At 39.7% G+C, this 22,102-nt stretch overlaps 1 protein-coding gene across 1 annotated transcript in view; it reads left to right on the top strand.

Moving 5' to 3' along the window:
- The window catches only part of IARS1 (isoleucyl-tRNA synthetase 1), a 93,621-nt gene that overhangs the window by 16,511 nt on the left and 55,008 nt on the right, over window positions 1-22,102 (top strand). Inside the window, exons 7-14 of the mRNA XM_064668149.1 lie at window positions 1,410-1,527; window positions 4,216-4,363; window positions 5,747-5,834; window positions 9,413-9,473; window positions 11,068-11,163; window positions 15,655-15,777; window positions 17,218-17,309; window positions 21,983-22,081. Coding sequence (XP_064524219.1) covers window positions 1,410-1,527; window positions 4,216-4,363; window positions 5,747-5,834; window positions 9,413-9,473; window positions 11,068-11,163; window positions 15,655-15,777; window positions 17,218-17,309; window positions 21,983-22,081 — 825 coding nt within the window. The remainder of the gene's footprint in view (window positions 1-1,409; window positions 1,528-4,215; window positions 4,364-5,746; window positions 5,835-9,412; window positions 9,474-11,067; window positions 11,164-15,654; window positions 15,778-17,217; window positions 17,310-21,982; window positions 22,082-22,102) is intronic.

The raw sequence follows: 22,102 nt of genomic DNA, 5'->3' as shown, positions 1-22,102 counted from the left end.
TGCACATCTTTCCCATAGAACAGGCTGTATTTTCTTCAGCTGCCCAATCTGCAGAGTAATAATTATTCTGATTAAGGCAGCGTGTGACTTCCATGTCAGCAAGCCAGGGCATGTCTTTTGATATTCTTATTTTAGGCTACAGATAAAATCAGTGCAATAGTCTACTTGTGTTTTTTGTTGAAGGTTATAATTTCAAACACAGGAGGCAAGACACTGACTGAAATACGGGTCCAGATTCTCAAGCACAAAATGACAGCCTGCAGAAAAAAGTGCTGCTTGCCAGGATGGGGTTGGTTGCTTAGCAATGAGCTTTTTATCTGCAAAGGGACCCAGAAAAGGGATCAGAGTGGTTTGAAAACATAGTTGGAATAAAGGAGCTTTTAAAGTCAGCAGAGTTTTAATGATTTGGATGGGGTTCTAAATGACAAGACTCTGCAGAAGTTCTGGTTTGTGAGTTGGGTTTGGTGTGATTATTTAAGGCTTGCCCTCTCCTGCCTTAGAGCCTGCAGGCTGTACCACTAAGTGTGCAAGTCAGTGAGACCTGATAAGCTGATAAATGTTGGTGATGCTTTAGTAAACCCTGCAGTATTAAAGTTTTGTCTGCCACGTGGACATTTGAGGAGTTGCTGTGTGAAGTATGTTTCTCTTCCAGCTTCTGTCCATCTTGAGCATTGCCTCAATTTGTCATATTGTAATATTAAGTGCTGCCTTCATTATTTTAAGGAAACATAAGGATCCAAATAAACCACAGGCTGTATTGAAGATTTCTTAAACAGAGTTAAATCTTAATGTGAGACTGTGATCTTGGAGAGGAACTGGGTCCAGAGGAGAACATTAAATTGTGGGACCATAAAACTGAGTTCATTGTTTTTCATGGTTATCTGTGCCCCCTTGTGAAAAATGCTCTTCTGGTTGTCAGGATTTACTCAGGGTGGGTTGCAGGTGTCTTTGACCTGTATCTGCCTCTCTTCTGTAGCACTGGTTGCTGTAGTAGATGCTTAAGATTATGTGATAAGTGAGCAACCATGTCACTACACATCTGTTCTTAAATTATAACTGATTTTAGCCTTGTTAATAGTTCAGATTTCAGGTAATCTTTGTGTTAAAGGAATCTGAGAAAGATTAGTCAGCAATGTGGATTTGTGTTTCATCTAAATACTGTGTGCTGTGCAGCCAGTGCATGGAATACCAAGCTTCTAGAATCAGCTAAAGCTAAAAATGTGCCAGAAATACAGTTGCAATTATCTCTTTCCTTTTGAGTTGCAAATACTGTCTTGAGTTGATGATTGATTGTTTAAAGAAGCTGTCATTTATAAGGAAACTGCAGCTAGAGCAGCAACCCCTTTTTTCAGTTTGTTTATTAAATGGGAAACACCAAGTGCTATTCCTTGTCCTTTGTGTCCCTCCAGGTGGGTTTTCAAGCAGCTGTATGACAAAGGACTGGTGTATAGAGGTGTTAAGGTCATGCCTTTCTCAACTGCCTGCAACACCCCACTGTCCAACTTTGAGTCCCATCAGAATTACAAGGTGAGTCAGTAAATGTGTGTGTTATGTGTTGTAATCATATTTCTCTGTTGTGTTCAGTTTGGATTTGAAAAGCTTTAATACTGATTTGCTTGGTAGTACCTAAGGATGTCATCACACTCCAAATTGGTAGTAAAAATCCAGGTAAATGGGTTAGTTTTTATCATGTTTTGCTGGATTTGTTTGGATCACTTGATCTGAGCCTTTTTGCCTCTTCTCCATTACAACTTAGAGATGTTTAAAGTACACACTTTGTTTTATTCTGGGAAATTACTCCCTCACTGGGCTCTCAGGGTGAGTATTACACTGTGTTGGGTTTTATGCTAAATTTTTAGAGGAGAGCTGCAGCTGTCCCTGTCTGTGCAGATCTGAAAAGAGGAGGGAGTTGAGATCTTCTGTGAGGGGATTAATAAGTGATGTCAAAGACTGTGTAGCAGTAGGATAATGGCTCTCTATTAATTTAGACTAGGAAATTCCAGGCAGTGTTTTACCTAATGTAATGCATGATTTACTGGGATTTATAAAATGTTCCTTTAAAAGTGAATGACTAGATAAAGTAAGTGCAGCTTCTTGTTTGAAGTTACTCATGTTCATGTATGTGAAGGCACAACTTGTGTCTCGGTTGTACAAATTTCATGTTAGTTTGTGGATAAAAGGTTTTGCATCCCTTCCAGTCCTGACCCAGGCCTCTGTATCCTTCTGTCATAAATCTTTCACTTCTATTGTTGCAGCAGAGAACTAGCACAGATTGTACATCTGGTTTCTTTTACATCTTGCCTAAAAACAAGGCCAGTGTGCTGGCCAAAAATAGTGTTTTTAAAAGAAATGTTTAAATAGAGTTGTAGTACAATGCAGCCCACAGATAATGGAGCTTTCAGTATTGCTGAGGGGTATTTGTACTGAAGAATATAGGGTTTGTGATTTATGAAAGTGAGATTTGCAAAAATATCTTGGTATTTGTGACTGTCTGATAAATGAAGTAATTATTTTGCTTGTCCCTATTAACTGACATTTCATATGGGCTCAGATTAATGAGGTGTATTTAGAACAAAGACTATTTTATTTTTTTTTAATGTGTGTGCCCCTTTTCCTTAGAGCCAAAGCTCTTCTCTTTTCTTGAGTCTTAATGAAATATTTAGATGCTGTTTCTTACTCTAGAACCAGTAGAGTGTGTGGTGAGGGTGCTGCTCTGCCACTTCATGCAAAAATTATCTTTCTTGTCTGCTAGAAGTGGCGTTTGGGGGCTGAAATGCTGAGGGCCGTGAGCTGGCAGGGTTTGTTCTTGCTGAGCACAGTCTTTTTGGGGTGTAAGGCGTCTGTTGGCTTTGGCACTGTGGAAATCAGCCTTTAGCTTCTGCTTATTGATCTTCTGGGGATTTGGACATGGGTCAGCAGCAATAGGACACAAGAAACGTGTTTAGAAACAGAGTGAGGTGTCTAATGTACATCGAGTAAAGCGTGTCAGAGCTTGTGTTACGTTTAACTGAAGAAGTGGTGTCTTAGGTAGATTTGTAACAGATAAAACACTATACAGTGCCCTTACCTGGCAGCCTGGATGCTATTTTTTTATGCTTTGCCCATTGTTTTCATCTACCTGATCGACTCTGTGTTCAGAAGATGAAGTGAGTGGCCCTCAGTGCTGCTGAGCAGTCGGGGCTGTGCTGAGAGCTCGATCTTTGCCTGGTATTGAGCACAGTCCATGGGTTATGTAATATTTATGTTTTACTGTTGACTGCACCAGATGTTCACAGAAAATTCCCTCTGGAGCAGCCCTTAGCTCAGCCATAAATAGCTGCCTGTCCCATGATGCCATTAACTGTTCCATGATGCTGGATGGAAACCAGAGCTCCTCGCACGAGACGTGCTGAGGCGACAGGACCTCTTGCTGTGGGTAGGGCCTGTGTGCAGGGCACCCTCTTTCTGTTTGGCATTTAAAATGAACAGTGAAAATTTCACATTTGCAGGATTAGGCTTGCTCTTACAATCAGCTTTTCATAAGAGGTGAAATGTGAAGTGACTGAATAGGGTTGTACTCGGCTGAAAGAAAAACTTGTTTTCAGGGCATTGTTTTGACTCATTTGAAGGTGAAGTTTTATAGAGTAGCTGACAAAGGTCTCCTTCCCTGAGATTTCTTTTACTCCTAAATATTGATATACTCTTGTTTTTAAGTACCTCAGACTTTTTTCCCCCCTTGTTAACAACAATGAATCATTTTCTGTGATGTCTGTTCTTCCTAATCACTGACTGTAGAGGAGAATGTGGGAAAGGCTTTGTGTAGCAGTATCCAAGAAACTGCTGATTTTCTTGACACTTGAGATTGATTCTAAACTTTTTAAAAGGGATTATGAGAGGTACCTGAGGGAACTGGCACTCAGTTCTCTTGGGTGTTTTGGCAGCGAATTCCCAAAATCTCGCTGCTAGTCTTGAGTTTTTAACCCTGTAGCCTTGTTGGACTGTCAGTCTGCACTGGTGTAACAGAGGAGCTCTGACTGCTGCTCTCTTCTGGCTTTCTGATGCTGCTACTTCACCTTCTCCCACTGCAGTGATGAATGAGGCCAGTTGCAGGACGGGTGTGGGTGGCTGGCAGTAGTAGTTAATATGTCTTAGATTTGCATTTTCTCACTAATACAGGCAGTCAGCCTTTTTTGCCTCCTTCTCTTTTTTACCCTTTGGCTTTATCTTGTTTTTCAGGATGTTCAAGACCCTTCAGTGACTGTGAGCTTCCCACTGGAAGAAGATGCCAATGTTTCTCTGGTTGCTTGGACCACTACTCCCTGGACCTTGCCCAGCAATTTGGCCCTTTGTGTTAATCCAGAACTGCAGTATGTAAAAGTGAGAGGCAAGTGTTAGCTCAAGGTGACATAGAATAAACACTTCTTCCTTCAGTGCCTGCCAATATGTACTTATGTTTTGTGTTGTGGACTGTTTTATGCTAAATTGGTAGCACTTTAGGGCTGAATCAGTGTTAGTTTGAAGGATGAGATTTATTTCATATGTGGCTGATTTCTGACTGCTGTGCCCTTGTTATTTTACAGGCATTGTGAGGGCTGTTCCCTAAAAAATATTGATAGGTGGAATAAAGAATAAGAGAGACAGGGAAGTGTGACTGGATGTCCAAAGCTTTTTTTCTCTCTTCCTTTCTTGGGGCTCAGACTCATGAACAACTTGCTGCTCTGTGGCAGCTGAGTTGCAGTAACTGAACATCTCTGTACTCTTTACCCATAACAGACCCAAGATGGCACATCCTGGTCTCTTGAAATTGCAGTTGTCTTTAATGATGCCATCATCTACAAACACAGCTCCCTTTTTTTTTAATTTAAATAAAATACTAGGTAGGAATTTCCAGTTCCAACATAACCATGTATATCTAGTGTGTGCCTAAGGTGATATTAAACATGAAGTTGTGCAGGCCTTTACAGTGAACTCCATGTGTTTGGATTTTCTTTCTTCTAAGAGAACTAAATATATGTCAGTTTTCAAAGGTTTTAACATAACTTTGGTCATCTTACAAAGAATTGCTGAGTAGTTTCAGAAATAGCACCAGCACCTGCCTGAGATGCTGAGTTCTTGGGTTTAGATGTCTGTGGCCACTGCTGTGGGACAGTGACCCTGATTGAGTTGGCAGGGTAGCAGTCTGAATAAAATTTGTCACTGAAGTTAAAAAATCAGGGGTTTTTTTTTGAGTAGAAAATGAGTATCTTTTACAAAATTTAATTTTTTTTTTGTCATTTACTTCCTCTGTAAAGAAATCCAATCATGTAATGAACTGGAAGAGCAGATCTCAGAAAGGCAGTATGGAATGCAATTGTTACACCCAATGTCCACTTAATAATATTGATTTTATGTAGTAATTGTCCATCTTGCAGTTGTTTCCCTCTGTTTCAGTTACAAATATTGGAACTTTTCAATTGCTCTTTTGTTTGGCTCAATGATAGTAGACAAGATGGGGTATTTCTGTCTCTGGAACAGCAAAACAAAAAAAGCCAGTGGACTGGCTTTCATCCTGTGGCTTCTGTTTAAACCTGACTCTTGGAAAGTGCTCCTTAAAGTCACTGAATGGGGAAGGAGCATCTGGAAAGTCATGGTTGATCAGCAGGATTATTGTGGGCAATTTTATAGCTACACTGACACCATCTTGCATATATTGAAAGGTTTCATAATGGTGCAAATGAGGGGGTTAAATCAAGATCTGTGTAACTCTTTGTTTTATTTTGTATTCTAGATAATGCCACAGGGAAGATTTATGTTCTGATGGAATCCAGGCTGATAGCACTGTACAAATCTGACAGTGAATATGAGATACTTGACAGGCAAGTCCATAAACTATTACACTTGCTAACTTGCAGTGTTTTCCTAGATCAAAAGTTAAACATTTCAAGAAGATGGATTTCCCTGCATGTGTGTTTCTTGCAAAAATCTATAAGAGATTGAAATTTACTGGCACAAATAGTTTTGTGTGTGAAGCTACAAATAGGATAAAAGTTTCCTTGGCTCTCTTTGACAAAATACATATATTGGCTTCTCTTAAACCTTTTGCATAAAACATCACCCTGTTAAAGAGGTAAAATACAACTTATATTTATTGGCTCTCTTTATTCAGTCCTATGCAGTAGGCAAACAAACAAACCCCAACAAAACCCCCCACAACACAAAACCACAATAAGAAAGAATTGTAGACTAGAAAATTTTGAGAATAACACCATTTCTTCACTGGCATTAGCTATTTTTACCTTTATCTTTATCTTTTTTTTTTTTTTTAATGAAGCAATTGAAAGCTTTACATTTAAAAAAGGAGGTTATGTCTTACTTCAGCTAAACAATTGCATGTGGTCATTGAATTAGGGATTAAAGAGCTGGAATGTTTAAGATGTTTCCTACTCTGATGGCTTATATTGTGATAGTTGAATAATTATTATTTTATAATTCTGCATTGATTTCTCTCACCCCAACTGAATGCTCTTGATCTCTCACTTACTCTGTAACAATTTAAGCTGTACTCAGTTTATAAAGATGATTTTCAGTGCTCTCATTCTTCAGGATTGGCTGAACTTCCCATCTCCATAGTTTTTTTTTCTCCCTTCTGAGTCATCAGTAAAACCATTGAATAATGTCAGTGTTATGATAATCCTGCCAGGATACCACTGGAAGTTTTCTTTTGGTCTGATACTGAATTAACAACTTTTTCTTTTGAAGTGGTGATGTATCCACCAGTTCAGGTGTTTGTGTGTGTCAGAATGAGATGTCAAAATGTCAAAACTCTTACTAACATTCAGATTTAAATCTTACCTGCTTGCCTACTGTCTAGGGTGGTTAGTCTGCCTAAGAAAATTTGGTTTGTTCTGGCTTATTCTTGACAAATTCATATTGTGTTTTTTTTAGCACTTCAGTTTTTAATCACCTAAAGTTGAAGGTGGTTATTAGTCTGCCTGGTTTTTAGGTCCATCAATACTGCAATTCCATCATGAAATAGAGGGATTGTATTCTTTTCCAGGCTTTTGAAGCCTCTTTAGGGTGTCTAAAGACTGAGCCTTCTACCAAACCCAGTCTTTTTTCTTAAATGCTTTTTAATGCATTTCCTTTAGACTTAAACAAAAAAAAAAAACCAAACAAAACAAAACAAGAAAAACCCCTAAACAAACAAACAAAACAAAAAAAAAAAAGGGCAAGCTGGTTGTATTAAATTTGTTGATCTGTTGTCTTTTGATTCCAAATCATTCTTTTAATGGAATACAACCAATTTACCTTCAATCTGGTTGCAGTCATTCTGTATCCAGGAAAGCACTGAATAATTTTGGCCTTTTTTGGTGTGGTATTTTTGTCAGAACTGTGAAGAACCTGCTCTCTGAGGCAATCATACACATTTCAGATGTTGTTGCTTGTGTCTCTGGTTAGCTGTGTTTCTAACCCACTCTCTCCAGTCTTTGATTATTTTTTAAACATGTCATTTTTTTTACCTCTGCCTATCCAAAAGGCTCCTGGCAATTTTTATTCTCCTTGCAGAGCAGAATATTTTTCTTCTTTCTGTATTAGTGCTACAGTCTTCTTAAGCTGATTTTTTCCCCCCTCTCTTTGTTATGTAATAAATTAGTTCTCTCAAATGTGAATTGTGAGACAATTAAGAGGTAGCTGGTAGTTGATTGGATCTTTGAAAGATTTACATCTATGAGTATATAAATTCATGGAAATGAACTTTCCCATTTCTACTTTGAACTTTTTGCTTTCTTTAACTCACTTCTAAATTCTCAAGCAGTTGGGCCCTTGAGGGAGAAATTCATGCAACTGCACCAAGTGCCAGGCTGAGGTCAGGGAATGATCTGATAGAAAATGTTGTGTTAGAAATAATCTGAACTTCCTGAGTGCTCTCAGACTTCCCACCCTCCCTCAGGCCTGACTTTGCTCTCCCTTTTCCTCCCAGGCTTTAGGGTGGGAATTTATTTCCCTGTTTCACTGATGAGGTGGCTTCCACCTTGATCAAGATACTTATAGCTGCTTTGCACAAATGGATTGGTCTGGGTGTATTACCCCAGTTTTGGCCAGGGAGTGGCTTGTTTTATTTAGCAGGGGTAGATATGAAATGAGTCCTATTAGTATAACTGAGGTCACAAGAAGGCAGCACTGTATAAATCTTCAGCTTGAAGTCCAGGACTTCAATAAACAAAATGAAAATCAGGACTGTGATCCACAACCTTTTAGCTTTCACTGACTTTCTGTTAAATAAGAATTTAACTACCCCTTTTTTTTTTTTTTTTTTTTAAGCCAGTTCTAGTGCTTCACATTCTGCATCTGAGCATTCCCATATCTGTGTGGCTGAGCACTGGGATGCTTTTCCCTCATCTGATCCCGATTAAGCACCTCAAACATTCCTAAGGCTGTTTGCAATATAAAATATATAAACCATCTGCAGAGCTGTGGCTTAAAATAGAAGTCTCCCCTCTTCCTAGAGGATATTGTGTGTGCTGAGCTGAGGAGTCATGCTCTTTAACTTGGCATTAGAGACTGCTGGAGGTGCTTTCTGTGCCATGAAACAGCTTTGAAGAGTTCCCTGCTTTGAAGTAGTCGAGTGTTTTATGGTTTGACCATTGTTTGGGAAGTTATAGATCAAGAGTATAGGGAAGGACCACAGCTGTGACACTGTTAGTTATCCCATCTGTTAGATTAAGTTATGTTTTAGGTAGATTCTTTTTTCCCCAAATTGGACAATGTAAGTGCTTTCAGGAGAGTTCTGAGCTGTGAATCCCAGCCTCATCACTGTCTTTGCCAGCTGTTGTCAGGAGCCTGAAGGGAGCCACATCTCCAAGCTCTGTCTGGGTCTTACAGTTCTTGTCTGGCTCAGTTGGTCCCTCAGTTGTCCCTGTCTGTGTTGGATCGTTCTCTGAGATGCCCATGGAGAGTTTGGATGCCTTGTTTTAGCCTAAGGAATGAGGCATCTGAGTTTTAAAGACTGCAGTACCCTGTTTCACAACCTTCTGTGCACATCCCCTCAGCTGCTTTGGGGCAGGGCTTGTTCAGTTCTGTTGGACGTGCTGGGCTGAAGAGCTTCATTCTTATGAATACTGTGTTTCATCCAGAGGCTTCTTGCCCAGCTTTACCAGAAAAAAAAATTGTCATTAATGCTTAATTCATCTATTAATTTACATTGACTGCTTGATTGAAGATCCATCAGATAGAAGTGTACCTGATGATTATTAGCAGAGATGCATTGAGAGACACTGTTTTTTTTGTCCAAGTCCAAATTGCCAAAGTGGCATAGAAAAGGGAAGCAAATATTGAGGGAATACTTTTTCTTCACTTTATGAAATCAAATTCTCTCAGGGGTGGGGAAAAAGTAAATAGGAAAAAAGCAATTTTCGAGTTGTTAATTTGTTTTCATGTAAATCTTTTTCCTCAGGTTTCCTGGTATTGCTCTTAAAGGCAAGAAATATAAACCACTCTTTGAATATTTTATTCAGGTAAGATGAACAAGTTTGGTGTTTGTTACAGGACGCAAAGATAAAAATAAAACCTATTCTCAGTATTCCTTGTTTATATAAAGAAATCCTGTGTCCTAATAACAAACTCCAGGTTGTACTGAAGTACTTTAAATCCTAGTTAAAGGTTGAAAAACAGAATGCTTTTTTCTGTATTTTTTTCCTTTAAGTTTTAAATACACCTAAGTAAGAATTCAGTGATAAATAGAAGTTTGATTTCAGATTGCATAGAAGCTTTCAATACAAATTAATAAATAGGCAGTATTCTCTCAGCTTCTCATCTGTTGAGCTGCTCTTGTCAGCCTATTGAGTCCACAAGTTTTGTCTTCACAAGAAAATGACTTTGGCTGTGAATAAGTCATAGACATGTCATGGTTTCATTGAAGAGTTAAAAGCCTTTGCTGGAAAACCTACTGATAGATCAGATTTATATGGATACAGCATTTAAACACTGCATTAAGTCTGGTGTGGTTAATGGTGCTACAGATAGTAGAATATGTAGCAATAGGAGAGGGGGTAGAGAATTTTTATATTTTTTTTTAAACAATCTGATTAAAAATGGATTCAGCTTTTCCAAGAGAAGAAGTGGCTTTCCAGCACTGCTGGCCAAGCAGCTGGTAACTCCTGGAAGGGATTTGGTCACTTGTCACACCATCTGTCCTGAAGAGTGTGCAGGAGTCAGGGTGAGAAAACCTCTGTGGGGAGCAGGGTCTGATACTTCCAGTGAAAAGTCAAACACAGCTGAATCTGAAAAATTGCACTGTGGATGTAAAGGTTTGGAGTGGACACATTTTGTGAGTCCTGCTGGACTTGTAAGGAGCAGATGGGCATCTTAGCATTTTTTATTTTTTATTTAGAACTGAGGTCTTATCTCAAAATATTTCTCCTCAGAACAAGCCAAATCTAATATTTTGTAGCATATTTGGTTCAGCTGTGACTGCAGTAATTTTTTTTACTATTTTTGGATTAAGGAATAGAAAATAGCTCTTTATTTTTCATTAGCTATGTCCTGAGCACACTGAAAATTGTCAAATCTTTTCTTGGCAGTTTTTTCTGGGTATTTTTATTTTTATTTGATATTTACCACCCTCTTATTCTGTGAGGGAAATAAGGAAAATGTGTAAGAGCAAATTATAAGACTGTAGACTATAAGAGCAACTTCTTTTTTTTTAAAGTTAAGAGGTATAGTGGGCATAAAAAATGCAAGGAGCATCCTGCACCTTTCCTGGTTGTATCCTCACGTTCAGGAGTGTATTGTTCACAGTCTGTTAAGCACAGAAGTGTGTGAAGATCTGTGGCTTGAAGAGTAATTGACTTTAAGGCCTTCTAGAGAGGTGTTGGATTTAATCACATTTGACACTGTTCAAATGGAGGATGCAGCCTGGCTGGCTGGGCTATAGGAAATCGTTAAATGTCAGCAATGGCACATTTTACTGTGTCACTTATTTTCAGTGCAGCTCTTTGGTCTTATGTGTGGCTTGTGACTCTTTGGGGTTCTTAAGAATTCTGTTTTGCTGTGTATGTATGTGTGTGTGTATATATATATATATATGAAAACCATCTTTTTGTGTTACAGTGCAGAGATAAAGGTGCCTTTTCTGTGGTGGTGGATGGTTATGTGAAGGAGGAGGAAGGCACAGGTGTTGTACATCAGGCTCCCTATTTTGGTGCTGTGAGTATGAACTGCAATTAACACAACTGCCATGTTAATTTTGTTCCACACACATACCTTGGCTTTCCAGCTCCTGGGGACTGTCTGTCAGGGTGATTGATGTTAAACAGTCTTCCCATTTGCTCCTTACAAATGTAAGAATGCCGTGTAGCACTGTATTCTAACGAGCTCTTCTGGGGAGGCTTTTGTGTCCCTTGATTTTGGTTATTGCTGTGGGGTGTGAACTCACCCTTGTATCTTCTGAGTGTCACTGATCTCAGCTTTTCTCAAAGTCTAAAGTTAGAGCTTGGAGAAGGACTGAGCTGTGGCACTGATGGTCCAAACTGGCTTTGCTAAGTGCTAATTCAGGATGGTAACAGCAGTTCTGCTCAGCACACTGCCCCTCTTCGGTGTTTCAATGTCATTACTCGCTGGGCTTTTAGAGAATGAGAAAATGCTTTCACTGCTTTTGTCCTGAGACTTCATCCCTTGGCGTGAAAGGATTTGGTTGCACTCCATTCTTTTTTTTTCTGCCTTTATTGTCCTTTCCCTCAGTCTGTTCTTTTCAAGGTTGAGAGGAATAATTTTTCATGGATTTAATCATTCCTGTTTTTAGACACATGAATTAAATGCACTACTTTAGGCTTATTGTCCTTTTTGTATCATGTCCTGTCTTCAGCCATTATCCAAAGATGCCCTCAAAAAACTTGCAGTAGAGCTGCCAGTGCCTAGCAATTACCAATGCTTGGACCATGAGCTCTCTCATAATTTCCAGAAGCTGTTGGCATTAGGAACAGACCTCTTTGTATTCATGTGAAATAGCCCATCCTTTTCCATCCTTTTCCCCCTGCATTTTTCTGAAGGGTACATCCATTGTGGTGGTGTTTCCCTTGTCAAGATGAACACTGATATGAAAAGATGTGCCTGCTTAATATAGCTGTGAATAAAGGAAATTAGACTGGGCTATGTTAGCAGTTATAAAGAAATTAATGGTAACTGGGGAAGTGTCTTAGGGAGTGTAAAGCCTATCCCACTGCTGATTGTCAGACTCTGCCCTATAGCTAAACCTTGGATTTGCCAGAGGGTGAGGGAGCAGACATACGGTTTTGAGTCAGGAGCTCTTGCTGTAGGAGGTGAAGGAAGGGAAGAAGCTGCCAGTAGAGCAAGAGCTCTGGAAGAACCTTTCCCTTGGCTGCTCTGTTGGTGGTTTGTGTGTTTGCACAATACAGTGAAGTTGTTGGAAAGGATGACTGTCCAATCAGAGCAAGGATTATCTGCACTCTTTTATTTGTTTTTGTTATAAGCCCACTGAGATTTTTAAACAGAGGGGAAAAAAACCCTTTTCTCTCTCTTCCTCTCTCTCCTTCCCTCTCCCTCTCTCTCTCTTTGAAAGTTAGCAATTACTTTTAAAACCTTTTCATTAAAATAACATGAAAGGCTCACAGAGGGTCCTGGTTTGGGTGCAGTAATTCAGTGTACAGTAGGCTCTGTGTAGAATAGAGTGTTACAGAGTTGGCATTTTATGTTGGCCTTTAGACAAGCTCAGATGAAAGGGACATAGTTCATGATGGCACACAGGACTGTCTTCCTGATTAATTGGCTTCTCTGCACCTTCCTGTGCTGTTGTGCTGAAGGTGAATAGGAAAGGGGTAAGTGGAGCAGGAGGAAAGGGTCAGAGGAGAAGAAATAGAGCACAGTCCTTCACAGGAAGCCTCATAGCTTGTCTCTATTCCTTTCCATCATCACTATAAATAAGTCTCTTTGATAAATGGAGATGGAAAGTAAGTTGTTTTTTTTTTTCTTTAATCCTACTTACTGACTCATGTTCTGTATTGCTGATATCTTAGAAATGTATCCTTCTCCAACAAAATAAAAAGTAAAAATTCACCTTCATTTAGTTCCAGGATATGTAGTTTCATTGCCTGGTGTGATGCATTTGCCAAATACAAGCTGCCACACAATATCAGAACACTCTATTATTTCAGTTCAAAAGGCATCACAGTTAAAGCTCCCAGAACAAGACAAACCTGTATTAAAAACTCGGTAAACTCATTGTACCTCCAGATTAACATGACACTAAAATTCAGCTGCTCGGGCATTTCATCATTTGTGGATGTACCTGCAGTCAGCTAAAAAAACTTCGGTACCATTTTAATTCACACACAGATTTTTAATTTGCAATACTTCTAGTGTGTGTTCAGACTGAGTCACACAGTTTTCATAGATCTGCTACTGATGCACTTTTAGTGCACTGCAGAAGTGTGCCTGTTTTTTGTTGAGGTGCTGAAGGTGAACCTTTTGACTTCACATTTTTGTTGTTTTGTTAAAATTTCAGATGGAAAAGATTTTGATTTCTCATCAGTGAGCTGTTTAATAGCTTCTACTTCATTCATTTTGTGTATTACAACTTTTGTATGTAATCTTTTGAGAGATTTAATCATGGCAGGGGTACAAAAGTGAACACTATGACTTCTATCCTGGAAAGAATTGATATTTGTTTTAGCTTTTATTTGAGTTCATCACTTATGGGTTTCTGTATGTGTTGTGGTTACTGAAGCAGATCTTCATTAAATCAAGTGGCAGGTCAATCTGAAGAACTTTTCCATTCAAGCTCTTCAAAAGAAAGGAACTGACTGTAGAAAGCCAGAATAACAAAGCCCTTTCTTTATCATTGGGTGCACCAGTGATGCAAATGGAACTGAGGCACCTCTTGGCTGGGGTCCTGTGAGGTGGCAGGTTTGTTTTGATGTCTGGGCAGGGTTGTGAGCGTGCCAGGCTTTGTGGTCTGTGCTGGCTGCTTGCTCAGAGTCTCTAACAATGACGTGTGCTCTGTCATCTGGCCTGTATTTGCAGCCCTGCTCACAGTACCTCAGCAGTGACAGCTGAGGGAAGGGCTTAGCTCAGCTCAGCTGAAGGGGCTGGGTGATCAAGGGGAGGCTGAATAATGGGGATGGCTGAATAAAGCTGCTGGAGAGGGGGGAGAGGCTGTGCTCTGGTGTAAAGGAGTGCTGCAGCTGAAGGGCTTGGTTGTTTCTGTGTGTAATGCCTTGGTGCATCAATGGACCAACTTCCCTGTCTGTGTGTCTGAGTTTCATCTGTAAGAGCAGCATCTGGCAGATCTGGCTTGAGAGAGCTGGTGGCCACAGGGACTAGTGGGTGGGGTGGGAGGTACAGGGTGAGGGCCACTGAAGGGGTCTGGAAGCCCTGCCCTGGCATCAAAGCTGGCTCCTCACCTGTGTTGGTTTGATCTGGGCAGTTCAGGGAGCTGTGGAGCACTGGGCTGTTGAATCCTTATTCACACACTTGCTGCTGGTGTGGTTTCCTTGACCAAGGTGCACAGGTTGCTTTAGAGGGCAACTCCTGGGAAAGAGCTGCTGTGTTCAGTGCCAGGTAAATGAGCTGCCAGCACAGAGCAGGGAACAGTGCAGCTGCTGCCACACTGCAGCTTCTGTTTGACACTGCACAGATCTTCAGGTTTTGGCCCTGGAGTCTGTGGTTTCCTTTATTTTGTCAGAAAAATGATAGAGGAACCTCTGAGACTCCAGAAAGCCTGGATGCAGCTTAGGCAGGGCCTTCTCATTTGAGGAAAATGAAGTGATTTGAGGGGTGTGTTGGTCTGCAGCTGTTCCCTACTCCCTTCCCCTCCCACTCCCAATAATGTTCTCTTGCCTTAGGGTGAGAAATTGGGTCATCTGGGTGATAATTGGTTAAGATGTGGATTTACTGTGACTTCAGACTTTAAGTTAAAATCTGAACCTTTCTGTCCCGCTACTAATTTTGTTTTAATCTTTTCTACAATGCCATTATTGTTTAATGATGTTCAGGAAAGTCTGGAGTGACCCCCTTTTTTTTTTCTTTCCCTATTTTTTTTTTACTTCTTACTTGTACAGGAAATTAAAAATTTAAATGGAGACTGGCCAGGAAAAAAACAACGATGTCCATGTGTGGTTCTTGGTCAGTAGCTTTGCCTATGGGCCAACAAAGTTTGAGAAACACAGATTTAAAGGCTTTGGACCTTTAAGACATTCAGAAAATGGGATTTCTTACATGAAGTGCCAGAATTAGATTGATTAAAACAACCTGCCTTCTGAAAAATGCTGTGTAGGCTGGTGAGCTGAACAGGGCTCTGGCTGGCACAGAGGATGATGTAGTGGTTGGCAGGTTCTTTGCTATGCAGTGGGAGCCTGAAGCTGTTCACTGCATGTGTGTGTGTATTTACACACATAAAATACATGTGTGTATATATGCATTTATGTACCTAAAAAACCATGCACGTATCCCCTCTACTAGGTGAGAGACCCTAGAGTCTGAAGAAATCATAGTTTTTCTGATGAATAAAACTACAACCCTACAGAGTCTTTTCCTTGCACATTTGGGATTAGTGAGGGCTGAGTGTTTTGCTGTTCTTGCCCAGTCATCACGTTTTCTATTCAATATTTAAATTCTTGTTTTGGGAAGGGATATTTTAACCAGTGCTTTGTGTTCCTACAACTTGCTGCTTGTCTCTTGTAGGATGATTACAGAGTCTGCATGGATTTTAATATCATTCAGAAAGATTCTGTGCCCGTGTGCCCTGTTGATGCATCTGGCTGCTTCACAGCAGAAGTGGCTGACTTTGCTGGGCAGTATGTGAAGGTCAGTGGTCTTGGAGAAAGTAAATTACCACTTTATTCAAGACAAATTTTATGTACAGTAGAAATGTTCTTGTCTTTCTCTGAGTAGGTTTGTCTGCAGTGTGTGCCTGGTATGTGGATAAATTAAAATGTGTTTTAACGTTTGCAGCAAGGTTGGATTTGTTTATTACAGTAGCTGAGAAATAAAGAATTTGAAGTGTAAGTAATGTTGTGTATCTGTGGTGAGAGGGGAAAGGTGTATCTCCTGTTTGCATCCACTGCAGAAAGAGCCTCACACTTGCCTTCTTCCTTTAGAAATGTCATGCACACAGTCTGTAGGCACATGTACCTCCCTCACCTCTGGATGACTCTGAATTCACACATGTCATCATTCAGTTTTTACCAACCAGTTAATGTTACATGACCTGTTAAAAGAGAGAAATCCAGTCATTTTCCCCTCTTGTGGGATGTGTTGCAATGTGAATTTACTTGCCAATAGATGCCAGAGAATCCACGTAAAAGCAACCCACGTGAGCTCCAGATTGCTGCAACTACAAATCCCTAGCAGGGAGTGCCTCTTAAATTCCAGGTCCTAAGAAAATAATTTGGTTTTAGCCCTGCTGTTACAGTTTGATAGCAAAAGCATGTTCCTGTAAACACAATTTACTTGAAAAAGACTTAAAAAATTTTGTGTTGCATTTGAACTTAATCAGCTCTGGGTGCTTCCTGCTATATATTAAGGCAAGTAGAACACTGGAGGCTCCATGTTTGGTTTCTTGCTGGTAGAACTCTGAACATAAGGCTCTTGGAAAATATTCTTATGATGCTGAATTTTTACCTTATGGATATTGCTGTATCATAAATCTGTGTGTATTTTCCCCCCCTTAATGTCATGTTGTTTGTTCAGTAGATGATCTTAAACTATTAATATACACCTTTGACTTCCAGCTTAACATGTAAACCCTGGTTAGTTAGTGAGGTATTTATTATAAATAAATATACGTTATCAGCCTCTGAAATTCAGTCACATTAGAGGAATGTGGTGTAGGGAAGTTTAAGTATTATGTCAGAAGCACTATGTGACTTCCACAAAATCAAAAGAGTCAATAAATAAGATTTAAGATATTAAATAATGTGAGTGCTGGCTTGTATTGGTGCTACAGAAAATTTGATTTTTTGTACATAGTTGTGTGTATATGGAAACAGAGTTAAGGGTAAAAAAAGGCCTATGTACCAGTATTTGGAGAACAAATAACTTTGGAAATTTAGTGTTTTTTGGTGCCTCTGTAGTAAATGTATAAATTGTATAGAAGTGCTTTAGATTTTTTTTTTGTGTGTGTGTGAATGCTGGATTATTTACAGGGTTTTTTTCATTAATTTGGGTGTTGGAGACAAATCCTGTAGGAGCTCCCTGAAAGAACGAAATTTGTGTTTCAAGGCAAATCCTCTGTTCTCTTTTCAGGATGCAGATAAGAACATCATTAAAGCACTGAAGGAGAAGGGCCGACTGATCCACAGCAGTAGTTTTAAGCACAGCTACCCCTTCTGCTGGAGGTAAGGGCAGAGGCACACATGGCTTTGAGACTGAGGGTTCTGACAGAGAACTTGGTCAGGTTTGTCTCATTTTTACCCCTCCCTTCACCTGCTGAATTTTTCAACGAGACTAAAAGTAACATGAGTCGAGATTATTGATTTAGGAGAACTCCAATTTTGGTTCAGTAATCAAGTAAATTAATTTTTTTTGCCATAAATCTGATGAATTTAAATGTAACATTGAAATTTTTTTCTATTATGATTTTACAGGTGTGTTTTTGTAGCTTGTGTGTCTCGTTCTTTAGTGTTCCATGTGCTACCTTTTGGAGATGTCTATAAAAAGTCTAAAAAAATCTGATTTTTTTCTAAGCAGCTGAGTGGTGGGAAGGGATTTTTTGGTACACTTTGTATTGTATCCAAATAAGTTTATCACAGAATGTTTTCAGATGTTTGCATTAAAGCTTTCCATGTTTTGGATAAAATGGCTAAATTATAGTTGTTATAGTTACTTCTTTTTAACCTTGTAAAATGACTTCTTTCTTTGGAGTCTGGTGGAGCCCAGTTGCTTATAGAGTGGAAACATCTGTATTTTTGATTAAAATGGAAGTTAGCATTTACCACTGCAGGGGATGGTGAGTGTAACACATAAATAGGCTTTTCTGCTCTGTCATTCCTGAACAGAAGTCCCCTGGTCAGGAATAGCAGTTGATTTGTTCGTAGTACCTTTGGAGACTTCTTGGAAGTGTTTGATTTTGCCAACTAGAAGTTCCAGATTAGCCCTGGAATATCAGGGAAGTGGTTCAGCACAGAGGCCTGGCAGGAATGTTCCCTGTCAGACTGGGAATCCTGCATGTGGAGGTCTCCATGGGCCTTCAGTATCAGTGAGCAAATGTAGGTTTTGGGTGTGAGGAACACAGGCTAGACAGATTTAATCTGGAAATGAAGCAGGTTTTTATTAGCATCCTCTCTGGTTTGAACTGTATGTACAGTTGCTATTGCAAAACCCAGGGGGGAAAAAAATCACCGAACAATGTCAAACTGAAAAAAAGAATCTTCAGTAATCTGTTAGCAGGAGAGTTGTATTAAACTTATATTACAAGTCAAGACACATTTAAAATACCCAATTATCTGAAATGACTTGAAGATTTTAAGTCATATCTGATGCACACAGCATCTGTAGTGAAATAACTGTGATAAAAGCTCTTCTCTCTCTGGCTTTAACACTGCCAGGTGAAGTGTTTTATCTTTTATCTGCAGCAAGAATAACCTTTGCTTGCTGTTGAATAACAGGCTTGGTTTGTTTCTAAGAGCTGCTTGGAGGAAGAAAGGGAGTTGCTCTTTGAGTGTTATGTCCTTGAGGATTTGGGACAGCTTTTGAGGAATGGAAGCCCCAAATCAAGCAACACTTGTGTTGTTCTTGTGTAGCAATTCAAGTATCCAGTCATGGCCTTCTGAGACAAACCAGGAATGGAGAAGTGCTGATTCTGAAGAACATCCTTATTCCTGCCACTCTGTTGACATTTTTGTTGATTGATGATAAGTTGCAGGCAGCACCTAGCAGCAAATTATCTGGTGGGAAGAACAGAACAATGGATTCTACTTGAAAAGCTCATTTCACTGCCATCACAAATCAAACCATAATTGGAATATGCTAAAAGTAGAAGAGTAGTTCTTAACTTTGAACATAGTTATAAGTTATTTTGATTAATGTAAGAAAACTTTGAAATCAGACTCTTCTTCTTAATGTACATGCTTTTTGCTGAAATCAGGCAGCTGTTGAACACTTGGTATGTTGAGAAATTTGCCTTATTTTTGCATATGATGGAATTAGAGTCCTTCTCTACATTTTCTGTCAATTAAACTTTAGAATATAGAAACAATACTTGGTAAGTAGACACAGTAGACAGTTTTCAGTTAGAATTTGTCTTTTGGAATTGCTGAAGATGGGGAACATTGCTCAGATCCACTCTGTGCACACGTGAGATCTTGAGTCTGAGTGGTCTGGGCAGCAGTTTAGCAACTGGAATAGCAGAGCTAATGGGCATGAGAGCTGCAGTGTCCCTCACAGCTACTGCCTGCCATTCCACTGGGAAGCAGTTTTGGGGAGCTCTACCAGTGACAGATACAGAGCTTTGTCTCTTGCAAGCCAGTGAAGGCAAGGCCAGGAAGCATCTCTCATAGCATGTGCTCAATTACTAATCATTTGGTTCCTAAATTACAAGAAAATGGAGTAGGAGTAGGATCACAAGTTATTATAATGTGATTACTCTGAGATATTTCTAAAGGATCTGTTTGTAAGGAGAACAAAACTTTGTTCAGTTGAGACAGGGAGGAAGGTTTAGGCAGGAATTTTATAATCATCAGCCTCTGATTTAAGGTCTGTCTGGGTGATTTTGCCCTTTGTGTTGATGGAAAACACAACCCAGCAGTGGATGTTTGTTGTTTGATTGTACATCAAAGAATTGAATCCAGATTCAATTCAACTTTCTCACCAGCCACGAGGGGCAGAAATGTGGAAGGTTGAGCAAATTTTAGTGTTTTGTTCTCTCCTGTCTCCTGCTGAGGCACTGCTTGGCAGCACAGATGGAATAAAAAAAGTCTTCAGAGAAACTGTGCCATCTCCTCTTTCTTACTGCCATCAGGTGGGTGGAGCAGTACTCTGTGGGTGCCCTGGAATGGTTCTCAGGTGTTACAAACTTAGTGTCAGGTTGAAAGCCCAGGAAATGGGTCCTGCTTGTCCCTTTGTCCCAGATCCCTCTGGTCTGAAGCTGCTCAGTGCACTGAGGCCTGTGTGCAGCCTGTCAGCTGCTCTCTCCTCACAGAGGTTGGGGGCCAGTTTGTTGTACCAACCTTCTCTCTGCAGTATGTTAAGACCACGTGAGAAGATGATGTTATCAGGTTTTATTCTCCTTGTTTCCAGTTACTCAAGATCTTGTGATGGCAACTCATCATTCTTTAGCACTTCTGAAACGAGACACCCAGTGAAACTCAAATACTTCTGGAGGACCTTGTAGCTTGGGGAATACTTACTTTCTTACTGTGATCTTGCTGCTGTGTGAGGAGTGAACTGAACTGTTCCTCTTTTTAGGTGTTAGGCCATAAATTTGAGAAGCCAACCATCCTACCTAGTACATTTGCATTTAATAGCTTGGATACGACTACATTAATATTGCTTTGAGCTCTTACCATTTCCTGTGAGGTTATAGATACTTTATAACACCTGAACAGACTGAAACATATAGGCCGTAGTTAAAAGGAAATCTCTTTTGAAATACAGTATTAAGAGAAGCAGTGTGGGTTTTATTATTGGGCTTTATGCACCGAGTCCAGGTTTTAAGGTTTGAAAAATCTTTGCTGTAGGTTTTCTTCTGTTGGTCAGGCAGGTGCACCTTTAACAAGTGCTTGGGCAGCAGCAATTTTAATTTGCATTATAATCTCCAGTGGTTTCTGCATTCCAAACGAGTCCTTCCTATGGATAGAAGTAAAATTAATTCAGCTTCTAAGATGGGTTATTTGTAGTAGTGACTGCACGCAGGAGATAACAGTAGTTTCTCAGGGTCTTTGTGAGTTATTGCTGAGCAAGTCTATTGCTGAGTTCTGTAGCAAAGTGACTTAAGTAATATTTTTAAGCAACATTTTGTGGGGTGGATTGATGGTAAGGGAGAATGAGCTTCTTGTCCCAGTGTTGTTGGAGCTGCTCTGTACCTATAGACAGATTCCATCCCTTAGGATTCAGTCTCCCTCTTAGAGCTGGAATAATGGGATGGATGTGAAGGACTAGAAATGTCTGAGGTCTCCTCTAGTGACTTGTGCCCACTGTTTGATCACAGGATCCTTTAGAAGGATGTTATGCTACTTGAACAGCTAATCCAGACCTTAAGCAGTTGTGTTCTGGAGCAGATAAATCAAACTGGGTTGAGACAGTGCAGTCAGATGCTTAGAGATATTAATTTTAGTAAGTAATTTAATGAATTTATCAGTCTTTGTGCTCTGGCCTGTAGTGTCTCCATTTCTAAGCAATTCCAAGTTGTGAAACTGTTCTCCTCCCATATGGATTTTAGTTTATTGCTTTTTGAAGTAAGGAATATGTTAAGACATCTTTAAAACCTCTTTTGTATGCTTATTTGGTTCTCTTTGTTCCTTTCTCCTTCTGGATGGGACTTTTTTCTAGTTAACCCTGGGTTCTGTTACTTCTTGATTTATGATGGTTATTTTAAATGCAAATAGTAAAATACATCATAATATTTCCTGGCTTTTCAGATCTGTATACACATAAAGCAAGATGCAGAACGAGCTCACGTGGAAGACTCAAATATGACTCATTAGTTACTGAAGTTCATGTTGTTGTGTTATGTAGGAGCACGAATTTCAAATTCAAGTATTGTTTGAACATTCTCATGATTACTGTTGCTATACAATTTCCTTGATTTGCTGCATTTGGAGGCTATTACATTTTTTTTTTCAGGATTTGATTTTAAAATGGTAGCTCACATAAGTGTAACAGTTTGTGTAACTTAGAAAACAAAACAAACCCCAACCTTTGTAACTGTGATTAATATATCAGGAACAGTGAATTCAGTCAGTGGAAAGGGGGTTGTTGTGTATAAAACCACATATTACAGAGCACTTGATAAATAATTCAGCACTTAAAAGGGTTTTGTTTGTTTTGCTCCCTTCCCCTCACCTTCCTGCAGGTCGGATACTCCACTGATATACAAAGCTGTGCCAAGCTGGTTTGTCAGAGTGGAGCACATGGTGGAGAAGCTACTGGAGAATAATGCCCAGTGCTACTGGTAATGTCTCCTGCATGTGTC

This window comes from Pseudopipra pipra, chromosome 11 (genome assembly GCF_036250125.1).
Source record: "Pseudopipra pipra isolate bDixPip1 chromosome 11, bDixPip1.hap1, whole genome shotgun sequence".
In the NCBI taxonomy this organism is placed as follows: Eukaryota; Metazoa; Chordata; class Aves; order Passeriformes; family Pipridae; genus Pseudopipra; species Pseudopipra pipra.
Note: the sequence above shows the minus strand (reverse complement) of the source record. Positions and strands in the feature narration are given on the sequence as shown.